General features: G+C 33.1%; 1 protein-coding gene across 1 annotated transcript; it reads left to right on the top strand.

Moving 5' to 3' along the window:
* Window positions 1-4,955: 4,955 nt before the first annotated feature.
* LOC128172237 (uncharacterized) lies at window positions 4,956-7,184 on the top strand. Its single transcript, XM_052838033.1, has 3 exons — window positions 4,956-5,098; window positions 6,463-6,615; window positions 6,950-7,184. Exons 1-3 carry the CDS (start codon window positions 4,972-4,974, stop codon window positions 7,096-7,098), a joined length of 429 nt encoding a protein of 142 aa, XP_052693993.1. The 5' UTR covers window positions 4,956-4,971; the 3' UTR covers window positions 7,099-7,184.
* Window positions 7,185-17,712: the final 10,528 nt, after the last annotated feature.

The raw sequence follows: 17,712 nt of genomic DNA, 5'->3' as shown, positions 1-17,712 counted from the left end.
TACTTTATCTACAAGAACAAGAAATTATTTATTGGGGCGAACACATTCTAACTGACAAACCAATCTCCTTTTGGATTCACTACTGCACACCCTATTTTCACTGTTTATTGGTTATATCATTCTTAAATAAGATTTTACCCTTTATTTTAACAGCTTCAAATTCTCTTTCTGTAACAATAGTTAGATGTTAATAGCTCTAGACTAGTCAACAATAAATTGCAAATTGAATTTTCCATTCAAGTACTCAAAGTTGTTTCAAGAATTTCATTTTGACTGATAGGTTAAATTGTGGGTATTATTATTAAAATTTATTTTGATAACATCTCTGTCCTAAGTCAACAATAAATTACAAAATGAATTTTCCATCCAAGTACTAAGGTAACTCTTCAGAACAAGAGGTTCGTGGGCCACATCGCTCACCTGAGCAGCAATAGACATGATAAAATCAGATTAATGGAGTTAAACAAAATATCTGATCAATTAAGCATTAAATCATTATTTTTTGAAAGATTTTGGGCGGTTTCCATTAACATTGCCTCGCCGGCGACGTTATCGGGAAACGGGGACGTTACTGGAACTGTTGGCAACGTCGCAATGCTCCAACGAGGACGATTACACCTTAAAACTTAAAACTTGATCCAGAAATTTTGGCAGTTTTAATGAATTTCAATGTAGTATGGCAAATTGTAGTTTTGGAAATACTGGTTATGTAGAATATGATAACATCGACGCCATGTTGTTTCCTAATCGGCAACGTTTTATTGCGTTGCCACAATCGCTCGCCGGCGACGCGTGTTCCAGCAATCGGCGACGAAGGCAGCACCGGCAAATCCGGCGATGCCAGTTTAATGGAAAGCACACATAGTCTCATAACTGCAGCGGTGTGTGCATACAAATTGATTAATGCACGCTAGCGCGTTATGAAATTGTATACAAATTGATTAACGCACGCTAGCGCGTTATGAAATTGTGTATTCACACACCGCTGCATTAATGAGACTTATCTCACAAAAAATAATGAGTTAATGCTTATATTTACATCTTTTAAAACTTCTTTCCTTGTCTGCAAATGTGATTTTTACGTCAAAATGTATGTTTTATCCTCAGGGTAAGTTCAAATTAATGGAAGAGCCACTGTAACAGCCACAAGCGTGAACTTTGATTCTCGCTTGTGACGTTGCATTTTAAAGCGTTCAACGTTTGTGACGTCATAATAAAACTAGTTATTCTAACCTTTGAGTACCCTGTGTGTATTACAGTCTTATATTTGCAAATGCATTTTTCTTTTCCACTGTAAGTCCATAGGGAGGAACTGCAATTATTTTTATATATTTACATTCTACTGTGTTTTTCCATTAAATTCCGTGATGTTTAAATGCCTCTAAATGCAACAAGTAGTCAAAGGTCAAATTGGCGAGTTTTATTATGACGTCACAAACGTTGAACGCTGTAAACTGCAACGTCACAAGCGAAAATCAAAGTTCACGCTTATGGCTGTTACTGTGGCTCTTACCCTTAGGATAAGATAGGAATTTTAAGGTATGAATCACATTTGCAGACAAGGCAAGAAGTTAAAAAAAATGTAAATATAAGCATCAAATCATGATTTTTTGAAGTATACACTCTCATAACTGCAGCGGTGTGTGCATACAAATTTTCATAACGCGCTAACGCGCGTTACTCAATTTGTATGCACACACCGCTGCAGTTATAAGAGTGTATACTTCAAAAAATCATGATTCACTGCTATAATAATCGCAATTGCTCCTTCTGTATATTATGACGTCATAAAGGTCTGACGTCATATACTTTTCCATGACGTTATAGATTTAAACCACTATACTATACATCATGTGTTTTTCTCCAACTCCATAAAATTGATGTATTTAATATTAAAACCTGTCTTATAATAACATTCTAAAAGATTTGCTTGTATAACATATCATTGATTCTGTTAAAAAATCTATGTGAATTAAAATACATTACAGTCCTGAATGTTTATTTTTGATGCAATAGCTAACTGTCAAGGTCTAGGCTAAAACAGGGCATTTGTGAGTGGTAAAATGCAAATATAAGTAATATAAACAACGATTATTTAGTGAATATGGCGTTATGAATAGCAACTGCTCTGCTCGCATATTTTCCATGATGCACTTGCGCGCATCATGGAATATGCCCACAGAGCAATTGCTATTCATAACGCCATGTTCACTAAAAAACGTTGTTTATTTCTTAAATATTTGCATTCTACTGTGTTTTTTCATTAAAAATTCTGTGATCTTCAAATGCCTCTAAATGCAACAAGTAGTCAAAGGTCAAATTGACGAGTTTTATTATGACGTCACAAACGTTGAACGCTGTAAACTGCAATGTCACAAGCGAAAATTAAAGTTCACGCTTGTGGCTGTTACTGTGGCTCTTCCATTAATATTAACTTACCCTTTTGATAAGATAGGAATTTTAAGGTATGAATTACATTTGCAGGCAAGACAAGAAGTTAGAAAATGTAAATACATAAGCATTAAAATCATGATTTTTTGAAGTATACATTCTCATAACTGCAGCGGTGTGTGCATACAAATTTTCATAACGCGCTAACGCGCGTTACTTAATTTGTATGCACACACCGCTGCAGTTATGAGAGTGTATACTTCAACGAATCATGATTCAATGCTATAATAACTGCAGTATGTTTTCAGACACTTTACATGCAAAAAATATTTGGAATGTAAATATTATTGTATAATACATGTAGATCTTGTATATTTTACATCCGTTGTTTTCGAAAAGTGTGGTAAGTAAATGTTACATTTCGACACAATGGGTTTATTCTGCGGCACAAAGATATGGTAAGACGATAGGGATAAGTAATTTGATCATTTTCCAACGATCTCGTCAGAAATCGTTAATTTAAGAAATTGGAATAACTGTTTAAAACATAGCTTAAACCGAGAACCCCCGGCAAATCCAAGATTGCGAATGTCGTCCCTTTACTTATTTTAACGTACATTGAATACACTTTTTTAACATGATTGAAACGGGTTTTTAGTGAATGTTTTAATGCAATGCACAGAAATACACTTATTGCTAATCTTAATCTTTTTTGTCTTCGGGAACAAATGAAGAACTTCACTATCCGACAATCGAGTCCCTGTGATTACCCCCCCCCCCCCCCCCCCCCCCCAGGTTACAGAATGCATCGTAGAACTTGAATGCATCATTTCTATTTTTGATATTATACAACATGATTAACTTAGTTAATTGGATTTTCCGTTATTTTTGTCAAAAAAGCCCGATGATTTATTATGATATTAGAAAAAAAAATGAGTAATTCAAAATCAGCTTAGAAACTACAGGACATGCAGAATTACATGTTGATTTTAAAATAAATAATAATCAATAAAACCAACTCCCATCGGAACTTCCTTTATTACTTTAATTCACTGATGTAAACATTTCTCGCAATCAAAAAAAAGTCCCAGGAGATACGAGTAGATGATGATTGTGATGGCACCCGTTAGTTTCGAAATTCAACGCGGGGGAAAGGGAAATCTGCCGGTTAATATGTTCGAAGACCTTGGGCGAAAATGACGGACATTTTTTTTTTTTTTTCGGTTGAAACTGTTTGAACAGATTAGAGGGTTTTGTTAACGTAATAATACGCATACGTAGATTAAACATTTTCATATTGGTAGTTATATTTCACACAGAGACTTTCTCTATTTGTGAATATGATTAAATTGGGGAATAGCTTGGTAGGATGCCACTCGGCTTTCTACTGGTTGCTAATGGAAAAGCGAAACGATTCCGTAAAATTAAAACAAGTTCTTTATTCTTTAAACGTCGGATGGAAAGTCAATTAAGTAAATTCACCAACCATCCGGCTTAATTTGGAATTGCTCTCATTGACCAATCAGGATACTTGATTTAAAAGCTAGCGGGCTAATTTTCACAGAATTTCTTCTACGAGCTGACACTGATTACTAAAGGCCAAAAAGGTGATAAAGTCAATTAGATGAATTTCGATGTACGTATGTTAACAAAGAGAAGATTAAGTAAAGCCGAAACGAGTAAATAAGTTTTCTGACGTAATGAAAATAGAATAATCTTCGCGAGTCGCTAAAGTGTCGCTCTAATAACACAAAGAATTTATCTTCAAAGGTTTGCCTGAACGAGGAATTTGTCAGTTTATTTAACAAATTAACTTATTGTCCGACAATCTGTCGTAACTAAATAATTTCCAGAAAAGTGTCAAATTGTTTAGATGCCATGGTTATACAATTTAAAAGTAAAACGCTACCAATAAATTTCCTCGATTAAGAAATAAAGTTTAACTTTTAACAGTGAGAAAAAAACAAAGCATTTAAAATAAGTAAAATTTAAATGATTTTGAAATAAAAATTGTAACTCTAAAATGCTAAAAATAGAAAAATTAACTTGTGCTGAGTTAACACTCAGAAATTATAACCTGTTACATTAAAGTTTTAAAATTCAGAGAATTTAAAACTATCTATAACAATTTCCCCCCTTGTTAAATTGTTATAGATAGTTTTAAATTCTCTGAATTTTAAAACTTTAATGTAACATATAAACAATCAAATACTGAAACACTCTTACATTCATCAAACAGCGGCCTTGAATTGTTCGCGACCCCAGTTCGTAATAGCTGACCTTTCGGAACGACATTTAATAGAACAATTGTCGTTACACATGATATATGGAGCTTCATGTCAATTTCTAATCTAGCTATCTAACAGACGGTCAAATTTTTCAGGATCAAACAGAACTTGAAACAAATCAAACAGATTATTTTGTACAATGCATACTGAAATGAACTATTTATTCCATATTCCATAGTTAAAAGCAATAAACTTAACATTAAATGAATATATAAAAATTCGAATTATTAAAAGCAAAACCAGCTTCATCCTGGGGTAAAAGTTTATCCGTAATAATATTATTATCTGACTGATGCTTGTATCTTTCACCTTTTATATATTAGGAATGCACGCGCGCGCGTTCATTTTTCTGCAAGTAAAGACTGTCATGAAGACCCTGTTCTTTGTCATTGGTCTCTGCATCCCGTTCACCAAGTCACGTGAGTTTTCTCTCTCTCTCTTTGTATAGGTACATGTATATGTATCATTTTCTCTGTACGTTGAGACGTGCATTTTTGTCTATCTGTCTATCCATTTTCTTGTCCATCTTTATCCACTTTTTTTTCTATCTGTCTGCCATTACATGCATGAACATGTATAAATTCTTTAATTTCATATATTGAGTTATGTAGTTTTCTTTACATGTTCTTCTGTCTGTCTTGTCTTTTGTCCGTCTATCTCTGTTCTGTTTGTCTTCCCGTCTGATTTTTAACTTTTTTGTACATGCATCAAGAGCATATCTCTGAAGCTCGAGTTGTCTCTCTTTGTCTTCCAGTCAATCGGTTTGTTTCTACGTCCGTCCTTAGACATTTTCTATATATATGTTTATATAGATCGCTCGGTAGCTTGAGTTGTCTCTCTTTATAAAGCTGTATTTTTTGTATATTTGCCCGCCATCACACGTATATCCCCATGCGCGGATCCAGAAAATTTTTCCAGGGGGGGGGTCCGAAGGATAATTGTGTTTGCCAGGGGGGGGGGGGGGTCCGAGGCATATTTTTGCGATAATTTTACTATGTAAATTTAATAAATTTTCATTTTCCAGGGGGGGTCGGGACCCCCCCGACCCCCCCTCTAGATCCGCGCATGTATCCCTATATATATAGATCTAGCTAGAAGTTAAAATCAATTACAAGTGTGTTGTTAAATCGCGATTTTTGTAGTGTCTGTATTTGTTTATACTTACATGTATGCACATATATTCTTGCAAAATCGTAATACATTCCGGCTTTATATTATTTTGTAAGGGATCAATTTAATTGCAATCAAGATCGGTTTGAATTTCAAATGTTTCTTGAATTCTGACATTCTGGTTAACCTATGATTGTAAAGCAATTGCTAACATGCACAGATCAAAAAATTTTTATATTTCTGGGGAGGGGGGGGGGGGGTCTGAGGGTCCGAAACATTGGCGTTGGAAGCAAATTGAAAGTGTGTGTGTGGGGGGGGGGGGGCTGCTACACTTATCATCAGAAATCTTGACAGTCAAAGAAAGGAACAAAGAAAAAAACCCAATCCCAAAATCATGAAATCTCTAATCGCTGGGTGGGGGGGGGGGGTGTTGTTAACTTAGTATACCTAAATCTCCCCCAAAAAGGACGGGGGTTCAAGGCAAATTTGCAAAAATTTGACTTTAAATTTGATAAATTATTATTTTTCGGGGGGACCCCCCAACCCCACTTGCTTATGGTTAACGACATCGTTTGATCAACAAATATACTGTCAGCTTTATTTTCATATAAAGGTACAAATGTCGTTACTTTTTGAAATGTTTGATACACATTGGAGATTTGGTGTTCACTAGATTCTGTACGGTCGTATATGGAGAGTGATTGTTCTGACCCAGAGGAAAGCGCTATAGCTGAGTGCTTCAAACCGAGAGACCCCTGCTGCTACCTGGCGACACGATATGACGTCACCGGATGTTTTCTTGGGTGCAATACAAGATGTTTAACAAGTTAGTACGAGAGAGAGAAAGAGCGATAGAGAGAGAGAGAGAGAGAGAGAGAGAGAGAGAGAGAGAGAGAGAGATACGGACACACAGACAGACAGACAGACAGTCAGACAGACAGACAGGCGGAGAAATTATTTTTGCGAAATCCAAAATCTTCGGGCAGATGTACATGGAATTAATGTCCATATAATATCAAGCACGAACACAATGTATTTTGATGGTACGATCGTTTAAGTTAATACAACTGTTCTTATCGTCATCAAATATTTACAATTTGCACCTAGATATTTCTCTATCAGTGTGTCGATTCCTTCTACCCACGTGTCTTTGTTTTCAGACAGGGACCCTTCCACGTGTAACACCTGTCCTGACCCAGATTTGAGCGACTGTCTACAGAAGCCCCCGGGCTGTGAGATAGGGGACCTCTTCTATGTGGGCGTTAACTACTCTCACGGCTGCTTCCAGAAATGTCTTGTGCAATGTTGACGGAAAAGTAAAAGAAAGCACCAGGATTGATTTTATTTTATGTTTTATTCACTGAGTCGGTATAATAAACTGATTTCTTTTTATCACTTTTAGCTTCTTATTTTGATATCTACAATGTATTAATAGTTAATAACCAATGTTGTGTCCAGACTATGTGCATTCAATACAATTAAAAAACCCAATAACCAAGAACCATATTTTAAGACGCGCTCTCTTTCTTAACGATTATGAAAGAATTTTGCATTGCAAACCTCATAAAAATACCCGGATAATAATGTTAAAAGAATGTTAGGAGTTGTTGTCAGTTAACTTTATAAAACTATTAGTGCTCCCGATTTCCATGATTTTATACTCTTGTAATTTAACACAAAACAGAAAGGGCGGAATACGTGTTCGCGTAAAATATGAAATCTTAATTTTAATTTTGGCAATAGACGTGGGAGAAAAGAAACGTACGATCCTGGACAAATTTAATTTGAATTCAAAATAAACTATATCTCATTCATAAATTGACTAAAATATACATATGTTTAACTATAATTTTAATTCAAACACATTTACGAATTGGTATCAGGGTCATTATCAAAATATGCAGCCTTTTGCGTCAGTGTCAATTTAAAGGGGGAAAAATAATGTTCTGGGGAATATATACAGTACCATTGGATTTTAGAAACTTAAACCCATATTGTTGAACAAATAAATCGACAATTTTACTGCTTAAAGTATAAAAAAAATATTATTTGTTATGAGATTTCAGTGAATTTATGTTGTCATTAAAGTTTTCCAACGTCTTTAACCTACAATATCTTCAATAATATTGATGTTTTATTCCAAAAATCGCCGTTAATTTTCAAAACAACATTCATATTTTAATTTCTGCTATGCTCCTTAACAAGTTCTCTTTTAAAAACAATGAATTTGATGAGATATATGCTTGTACAAAAAGTTTTTGTCATTGGTGTTACAAGGCAAATTATATAAAAATATCTTAAAATACATCAAGTAAATAACATTGTACTACAGTTGGAATCCCCCAGATCATAGTGACATCATTCCCTGCTACTAAAAAGATAAATGTATCAGTGATGACATCATTGTGATAGAAAATATGGCAGAAAATGTTAGTATGCTCCGAAAAATACAATGTAAACTGTGTCAGTGGGATAACGTGCTATTTAAGGTTTTCTATTATGAAAGAACAAAAAAGTTTTTCACATAAATGATGAATGTTTATCACATTATAACATAGGCTATGTAGCTTAGTGTAGTATCTGTTCTCTTGGGTCATACTGCTACATTTACTATGGATACATCAGTGGTATAACGGTCAGTGGTGTAACCAAAAATTGTTGTTACACCACTGAAAAAACTGTTACACCACATGACATTATTTAATTATTTTACTTTTTCTTCCATTTCATTTATAGTTTGAGCATTTTGAACAATTGTTATTTATCAATTTTACAAGTTAGACACTGTCACAATAAAGAAAGCTTGACTATTTAATTGCAATTGTGTTTTCTTAATCTGGAAAATGAGACCTGTTACACCATTGACATTATTTGAAACACCATTGACATTTTGTATGCTCTAATTATGTTTTACCCATTTAAATACTTGATTAAAAGATAAAAGTAAAAACAAATTTATTCTAATAAAGAAATGAAATTATCCACATCATATTTTTATTAAAAAATCGAATTTTTTAATGACTTATAGTGAACAATGATATATGTTATTCCACTGACATTTCACATTCCCTATTATGTTATACTAAAATCTTTCAAATACTTAAAGGTAACAAATGCTAGCTGAGCTTCAAAAAACATATATAGACAAAGAGGAAGTGTATATGCATTGTATGCATAGATTTTGGAGAAAATTGGAGAAATTTCAATTTTATTATCCAAAGTGTATGATTGATATGAGCTGGTATAGTATTGAAGATGTTGTTTGTGAGATTGATGAGCCGAAGAAAGTTCGAACTCGGTACAAGGTGGATAAAAGTGTGTGGATGCCAATAGTAAAAAATATAACATCAAAGAATGAGTGAATTCATGTAAGAAAACATCTACATGCCATTTTTGTGTCAGTGGTGTAACACTGATTATAAGTGGTGTAACAGTGTGTCTATCTTCAGATTATGAAAGAAAGAGGCACGAAAACTTTTATTTAAGATCAAATTTTTCATGTTTTAAATGCAATCAAAAATAGAAATTAGTTTATTTTACAAAATTTAACACACTTATCTCTTATTTATTATCGCTAGGTCAGTGGTGTAACTTTAAGTCAGTGGTAAAACATAATAATCAGTGGTGTAACGTGTACATTTTTCTCCAAATAAAATTAACTGACAATGATTCATGTATATTTGAAAACACCAGTGCATTTACAATAATGTCTCTTTTATGCTCCATTAAAAGAAAAATCCAGTTGTGTTCTTTTTAATGCTCAAATTAAAAATTTGTTGAGTAACATTAAGACTTTGTCCCAAATGTTATGTTGGTCACTATGTAAATGTGTCAAATATTTTCTGTTATCTAATTCTAATAACTCTAAATGAAGTTTGTTGATATAAACTTTATGTCCATCATTTTAAAAGAATTATTTTATTTTATTTAAGAATTTTTTCCTATACTATATGCCTGTTACACCACTGACAACATTTTCACAGTTCATTTAATTTTAGTCTAATTATCCACCAAATGGTAGATTCCAATGTTTGCAAATTTTTAGATGTTATACTTTATTGTTTGTTAAATGTGTTTTTTGCAATCAAAGTAATTTTTCACCAATAATTTTCTCATGTTTTACATATTTTAAAAGTCTGCATATTTTGATAATGACCCATCACACATTGCTATGCTTACTTTCAAGATGGAGTGTCGCTATTTAGTTTTGAAGGTGTTCATTCTAATTTTCAGACTCTCAAGCTTGCAAAGATAATTATTATTATATGGATATAATCTACATTAGAACTTGGTGAACTCAGTGAATATTTTATCGTAGCCATAGGAGCGAGATGACCGGCGCGAATTGTCTCTGTATGACCGGCGCGAATTGTCTCTGTAAGAGTGAAACCTTCCCGCATCCTTACTATGTTTTTTGCGTATTTTTATAAACCGGGACGGGTGAGTAATTGCAGCAAACACACTTCCGCTTTGCGTTTAAATGCGACATTCTATTCAAACGACTTGATTGAATTCATCTTTGTAATAGAGATAGGTATAATAATTTAAAGCAACACAGAATTAGGCAAGCCATAGTGAAAAAAATCGATTAAATTAAAATCTGATATTAAGCATTGATATGAAAATACTACAGTGACATTCATTTGTAAATGTACAGAAGAATATAAAAGTTTAAGCAAAATGAGAAAAATAAACATCGACTTTTGGCGGAAGTTTTTTTTCATATCAGATGCAGAGTAACATAATGTACATATATATATATAATGGGACCAATCATTTTAAAATGACACGTTAATTGTACTTAATTATTGATAATGAATAATTTTAGAAGCATTATTTGAACAGTACTTTATAAAAGCAGTTCTTTACTAGACTAAGATATAATAAGACTTCATAGTTTTTATTGTATTTATGTTTTCTTAAGTAATTTAAAAAAGAATTAATCCTTAAAAGCAAAGATTATATTATGATTAAAGGGGAAGTAAAGTAAAAAACAAATTTTATCCATATTTGGCTGTCGGATTATTTTTTTCCTTCAGTCTTATTTAATTGTGAAGAAGTATTGAAACTTCTTTCTGTTTAATCTATGCACAATTCATACCGGGCAAATCAAATTTAAAATAAAATGTTTTTGCCGATCTATGTCTGTGCGATCGAGTTTGAACAAACTTTTAGCCGGTATCCAATCGTATGATAGAAAACAGAAAGTACACATTTACTGGTATTGGTTTTAAGTTCTTAATCTACTTGTCCATGGCTTATGTTTCCTGTAAAAGTGATATACGTGTACATGGACAACTGTGTGATAGCCGCTTATTATATTATAATATTATATATCGAAACGGTTTATGGCGGTTTAAGATCCCGAGAAAAATGTTTCAGGCTGACATCAGAGTTAGGTTGATAATATTATTATTTTGATTAAAAATGTTCTAACAAAAATATTCAAATGAATAACCTTGATAGATATTCCTATGTGAACAGTTTGCTTTGATTTTATACTTCGCTTTTTTAACTACAAATTTTACATGAATATCTGTCGCGTCATTCTGTCCAGTTTAAGGGTGATTTTGATTTAAATTTAGCTGTTCTGCTTGGTTAGATTTGCTTGCTTTGGGGGATTTTTTGCTTAGTTGTTTTATTTTATTTTTTGTTTGAATGGGGGGGGGGGGGGGTGAAACAATGCCATGAAATCCAGTTCATTTGAAGCAACAATTTATGTAATTTGTTCAAACACTAATTATCATAGCTTTAATTATTTGTACTATTTAATGTGACAAATTTATTAATTTAGGTTCGTTGTGGATGTAGTTCGCCCATCTCGCTGTTTACACCGGGACGTACATCTATCTGTCCACCGCCGGACCGACATTTATTGTCACCTGTTCCGTCAATCATTGGGTCATAAATAATAAAACTGTCCGGCTAATGCGCGGGGGAGCTAAAGTTTACACCCCAGGAAAGCATCCATCTTTTCAAGCGCACATTTAAGGCCGCCATATGCCGTAAATATTATATCCGAGTTTGCTGCTGGATAATACATTATCTTCCATTTGCCTCCCCCCTCCCCCCTCCCACAAGAGATTTCTACTCGATTACTACGATATTTAATTAATCATATTTATAAAGAAGCAAAATGAATACATGTTCATCAATCATATTAACACATGGTATTGGAGTTTTTAATTTTGTTTTTTGATTACGCAAATTTCACTACAATTTTCTCACAAAATGTTTACCTTCAATTCCAGGTCATATGGTGACGTCACATGAATTTATTGTACATGCAAGTTATACACCATATCAAATACACCTGATAATCAAATTTATTTTTTTATTAGAAAAATTCTCATTTTTACAACATTACATATCTAACACAGTTTTTGTAACATTCACTAAAACCATGCAATTGCAGACGACTAATTTAAACACTAAGATGAAAAGTTGTAGGTTTTTACAAATTGAAAAATAATCACGAGACGATATTGACAATTTTACATTAATCTTCATGATATCTTCAATTGAATATCATAAGCCGTAATACAAACAGTTTATCGGTGATTCCAATCTTCACTCCTTCTTCTTTTTTTGTTTGTTGTTGTTGTTGTTTTTATTTTTATTTTTTTTGGAGGGGGGGGGGGGGTCCTTTTTATAATTTCAAAGAGGCTGGGTGGTCTAAAAACTAACATATCTACCTAGAGCTTTGAAATAGGATTTGTTTTGCAATAATTTTTTTTAAGTAAAAAAAAACAATCCATATATTTTTGCTTTTACATTTTGGTATTTTCCTATATTTTATATAGATTTTTTTTAAGGAGATCAATGCGCTCCAAAAATCGAGCCTTTTAATTAAATTAACGGGAAAATAAACTAACAAATGAAACAAATTAGAACAAATAAGACAATTAGTCCTTAATAAAAACACAACAAATTAACCTATACTGTATAGATGATTGAAAAAAAAAAATAAATTGCTGTAAAAACAAATTCAAATTCAAATTCAGTTTATTTCGCTCACACCATGGAATGGTACATGAGGTCAATCATCATATACAGTTCAAAAGTCAGAGGTACATTGTATAAATGAATAGATAAGTAGTAAATAAATAGTAAATAAGCATAAATATACAATATATACAATGAAGATAGGAAAAAGTATAATAATGGAGGACAGACTATTATATCAAACTGTATATTTTGATAATAAAATAACATAATTTTTTCAGGTTTGTAGCATTTGAACAAGACATAAGTTCACAAAACTTAATAGTATTTGGCGCTGACCAGTATTTTTCATCAAGATATTTACGTCTAAATGTCAATAGTTCTTTACATTCCAGAATATAATGAAATTCGTCAGCAATTTGACCAGAATTACACAGTTTACACACTCTTTGGTTTAAAGGTGTATTGTACCATCTCCCAGTCTCCACTGGGAGATGGTGATTTGAAGTTCTAAATTTCATAAAAACCTTTCTGAGCCTAAGTGGCAATATATTAATGTAATTTTCATAATTAAAATTTTTCTTAAAAATCTTGTAAATTTGCCCTTTTGACGAGTCATTAATGTCACTAGACCATTTTTGGATATATTGGTCTTGTAACCTTTGTTTTACAATTGTAGAAATCCACTTTACATTTACGATATTTTGAGTTGAGTTGAACATATTTTATTGACTAATGCCAAAAGGATTGGACACAAGTTCCAAAAACTTAGAATGTCCTCTCCTTGTACATAATATATTACAGTGCCATACAATGCCAGTTAACATTGATAACAGTTATAAAACATGTAATGAAATACAAATAAATCATTAGTTTTAAATCTAGAATTAGAATTAGGTTGGATAAGAAAGTTATGCAAATAATTTAAAAACTTAGATAAATCTACCACACTTTTGTATAAATGTATGAACTTCTTTAAATATTTTTATGTTTTCATCATAAGATAAAGTGTTGTCACCCCAAAGTAACAAATGTACATCAATTATATTCAAAAAGTTCAGTGATAAAAGATTATACATAAATGATTGTAAACGATATTTTGTTCATACCAAATATTTGAAAAACCACACATATCTAAAATATTTTTAACACCTACAATCCAAGAGTTTGACATATTTCCCCTTTGATATTGCAAGACCAAAAACTTATATAAAACAGATACAATTTTGCTTTCGGAGTTTGTAAATAACTTTGACCAGTAGGAAATCATTCTGGTATATACATTGATACATAAAGGGAAACGACCTGTTTCCCCGTAAACCATATAGGATGGTGTACTACTTTTTAAATTAAAAACATATTTTAAAAATTTTAAATGTACACGTTCAATAACTTCTATATTTTCGTAACCCCAAATTTCGCACCCATACAATAACACTGGGACTACAATTTTATCAAATAAGTCAAACTGACAATCGACAGGTAAATTAAATTGTCTTATTTTTCTAATAACACTGTACATTGCTTTCTGTGCCTGTTCACACAAATGTTTTTTAGCTTTAGCAAATGATCCTGTTCTGGAAAAGATTATACCCAGGTATTTAAAATCTTTGACATTTTCTATAGCAACCTTATTGTAATAAAACACATTTTTCGGTAGAGGGCCTTTTGAAAAAATCAAAATTTTTGTTTTGTCTGTATTGACTTGTAACTTCCATTGACTACAATATACATAAAATTCATTCAGTGCATTTTGGAGGTCTTCGGCAGTCTCAGTCATAATTACAGTATCATCAGCATAAAAAAGGATAAACAGTTTCAATACATAAATAATTCATTTTCTATAGCATCAGAAATACTCTTGAGACCTTCAATGTTTTTGTCTAATAAGAAATTCTCCAAATCACTGATATACAATGAAAACAAAAATGGTGATAAGTTTTCTCCTTGGCGAACTCCAACATTACAGTTTATAAAATCAGATGTGGTACCATCCATACTAATAAGAGATTTAATACCCTGGTACATATTTTTAATATAAACATAACATTTTCCACTAATACCATTTTTTGACATTTTGTACCATAATCCACTTCTCCAAATAGTGTCAAATGCTTGTTTAAAATCGATGAAGGCACAAAATAATTTCTTTTTCTGTTTCATAAGAGTTTCTGATAAAAACTGCAAAGTTAACGCATGATCTAGGGTAGAATAGCCTTTTCGGAAACCAGTTTGGCTCTCACTTATTATATTAATCTCATTTGCATATGCTTCCAGCCGTGTGCTTAAAATAGATGTAAAAAGTTTACGAAGACAACTTAATAAAGTTATAGGACGATAATTTTCAGGTTTCGTAGGGTCCCCTTTGTTTTTATAAATAGGCTTTACAATTCCAATTAACCACTCGTCTGGAACAATACCACTATCAAAAATAACATTAAATAATTTTTTGTACACTGGTAAAAAAACAGTAATAGTAGAACAAATATGTTCGTTCAACACTCTGTCAAAACCTGCTGCTTTGTTGTTTTTTAAATTTTTAACCGCAGCCAATATTTCACCGTCATCTATTTCACAGTTAAGAAAATCATCAACATTTTCATAAGCGACATTTAAAAAGTAGTCATCATTATCTACAGCAAGCGACTCATCCTCAGTTTCACTAATACCCTTTATAAAATTAAAATAATCATTAATATCAACAGCACACTTTTTGTCTTTACATGTTGAATTTAAAATTTTCCAGTACTCTTTGGTATTTGTAGTACGCACATTCTTTATTTTTTCGGTAATGCTTTTCCTGTAATTTTTTATACACTCGTCCATAACCCGCTTATAGTTTTTGCTTTGAGACTTAAGATGACTTAAATTTTCCTCGGACTTGCAGTTATTATGATTTTTCTTTGCCAAATGAAAATTTTTCCTTGCTTTTCTACATTCTTTGTTGAACCATGGTTTATTATTCGACTTTTTTCCTGAAAATTTGTTGCATCCCATATTATAATTACCGAATGTATCGCTTGCTGCTTTGTGAAAAACATTACAAATTTTTGTAGTTATAGAAGTAACACTTGTTTTACATACATTATTAACACAAACAGACATTTCTTCTAAGTCTAACTGAATAGCGTCTACCGCTGAAGTATCAATATTCTTACAGAAATATACAAAACAAAACACGAAAAAACAGTTTAAAAAAAGGGGAAAAAATGCTTAGCATACAAATATTTCCTCTCTTTTATACGACAGGTTTTTAAAATGATTTACTTTTATATTCTCTGTAATGCATACCGCTACCTGCATCAGTCAGAAAAAAAATCTGTCACCTTAAATCATCGCGCGCTGCGAAACTACAGCTTATTTTTATGACCGTCTGAGAACATATATGAAAGATGGAGAACGATGGGGACTGATGAAACCTGTTAAATCGCCTCACCCCCGCTAACATCCGGGAAGCCGACTGTCAGCGCGGGAACTCGCGGGGCCTGACGGTGGGGGTTTGATATATGTGGGGGTGGCGGCTGATGTAAGATTCCCGCTCATAAACCGTGACGGTTATAGGTCATCCATTCCACTTCATTGAATCTACCGAAGGCCAAAGTCGTAGGAAAGGGCAGGCGGCGAAACGTTTATGTTTATTTCTTAACATTATAGTGTATTTGCATATTTGTAAATGCTAGTATGCCATTAGCTTTAATAGCATACACCTGCGGTTGAGCCTTACATTAAATTAACGTAGGAATAAGACCTGCATTTATATCTCTGTTGTGTCAAATAATGTCCTCTTATTCTTTAAATCAATTACATGTACTATAAATTTGGTCCTGAAAATGAATAAACCTGGTTTTTTTTAACGGGGGGGGGGGGGGGGGATAGGAGAAATTCGAAAGAATAAACTACATGTCCGCTTTCGGGATTTTTTTCAGAGACAGAGAAATTGGGGCGGCTTATTTTCAGGGCTTAAACGAGGATGTAAGTTCTAGGTACTATTCCTCCTGCTCTCCCACAAAGTCCTGGAAATCCATCCGAGAGGGCAACAAAAATAATGCACTCTCCTGGAAGGAGCTTTCCGGAGGAAATAAGTCTGGGGAAAGTTCCGAGGAGAATTTGCCTCCGTCGAAAGGAACTAGTACGAATGAGAACCAGCTTATTTTAAGGGCTTAAACAAGGATGTAAGTTCTAGGTTCTTAACATGTTTCTTGTCTGGTTCACCAAGCATGTTTCTTGTCTGGTTCACTAAGCATATCTCTTATCTGGTTCACTAAGCATGTCTCTGTCTGGTTCACTAAGCATATCTCTTGTCTGGTTCACTAAGCATATCTCTTGTCTGGTTCACTAAGCATATCTCTTGTCTGGTTCACTAAGCATATCTCTTGTCTGGTTCACTAAGCATATCTCTTGTCTGGTTCTCTATGCATGTTTCTTGTCTGGTTCACTAAGCATATCTCTTGTCTGGTTCACTAAGCATATCTCTTGTCTGGTTCTCTATGCATATTTCTTGTCTGGTTCACTAAGCATATCTCTTGTCTGGTTCTCTAAGCACGTCTCTTGTTTGGTTCACTAAGCATGTCTCTTGTCTGATTCACTAAGCATGTCTCTGTCTGGTTCACTAAGCATAACTCTTGTCTGGTTCACTAAGCATATCTCTTGTCTGGTTCACTAAGCATATCTCTTGTCTGGTTCACTAAGCATATCTCTTGTCTGGTTCTCTATGCATGTTTCTTGTCTGGTTCACTAAGCATATCTCTTGTCTGGTTCACTAAGCATATCTCTTGTCTGGTTCACTAAGCATGTCTCTGTCTGGTTCACTAAGCATGTCTCTGTCTGGTTCACCTTGCATGTCTCTTGTCTGGTTCACTAAGCATGTCTCTTGTCTGGTTCACTAAGCATGATTCGTGTATGGATCACTAAGTATGTCTCTTGTCTGGTTCTCTAAGCATATCTCTTGTCTGGTTCACTTAGCATATCTCTTGTCTGG

The sequence above is a fragment of the Crassostrea angulata genome, chromosome 2 (genome assembly GCF_025612915.1).
Source record: "Crassostrea angulata isolate pt1a10 chromosome 2, ASM2561291v2, whole genome shotgun sequence".
Classification (NCBI taxonomy): Eukaryota; Metazoa; Mollusca; class Bivalvia; order Ostreida; family Ostreidae; genus Magallana; species Magallana angulata.
This window is presented reverse-complemented; position numbering and strand designations above follow the sequence as displayed.

Bases quoted from the DNA above. Each gene is read 5' to 3' on its own strand.
- LOC128172237 (XM_052838033.1), top strand. From the start codon at position 4,972: ATGCTTGTATCTTTCACCTTTTATATATTAGGAATGCACGCGCGCGCG. The intron at 5,099-6,462 runs GTGAGTTTTCTC...GGTGTTCACTAG, and splicing joins CATCCCGTTCACCAAGTCAC to ATTCTGTACGGTCGTATATG. The intron at 6,616-6,949 runs GTTAGTACGAGA...CTTTGTTTTCAG, and splicing joins CAATACAAGATGTTTAACAA to ACAGGGACCCTTCCACGTGT.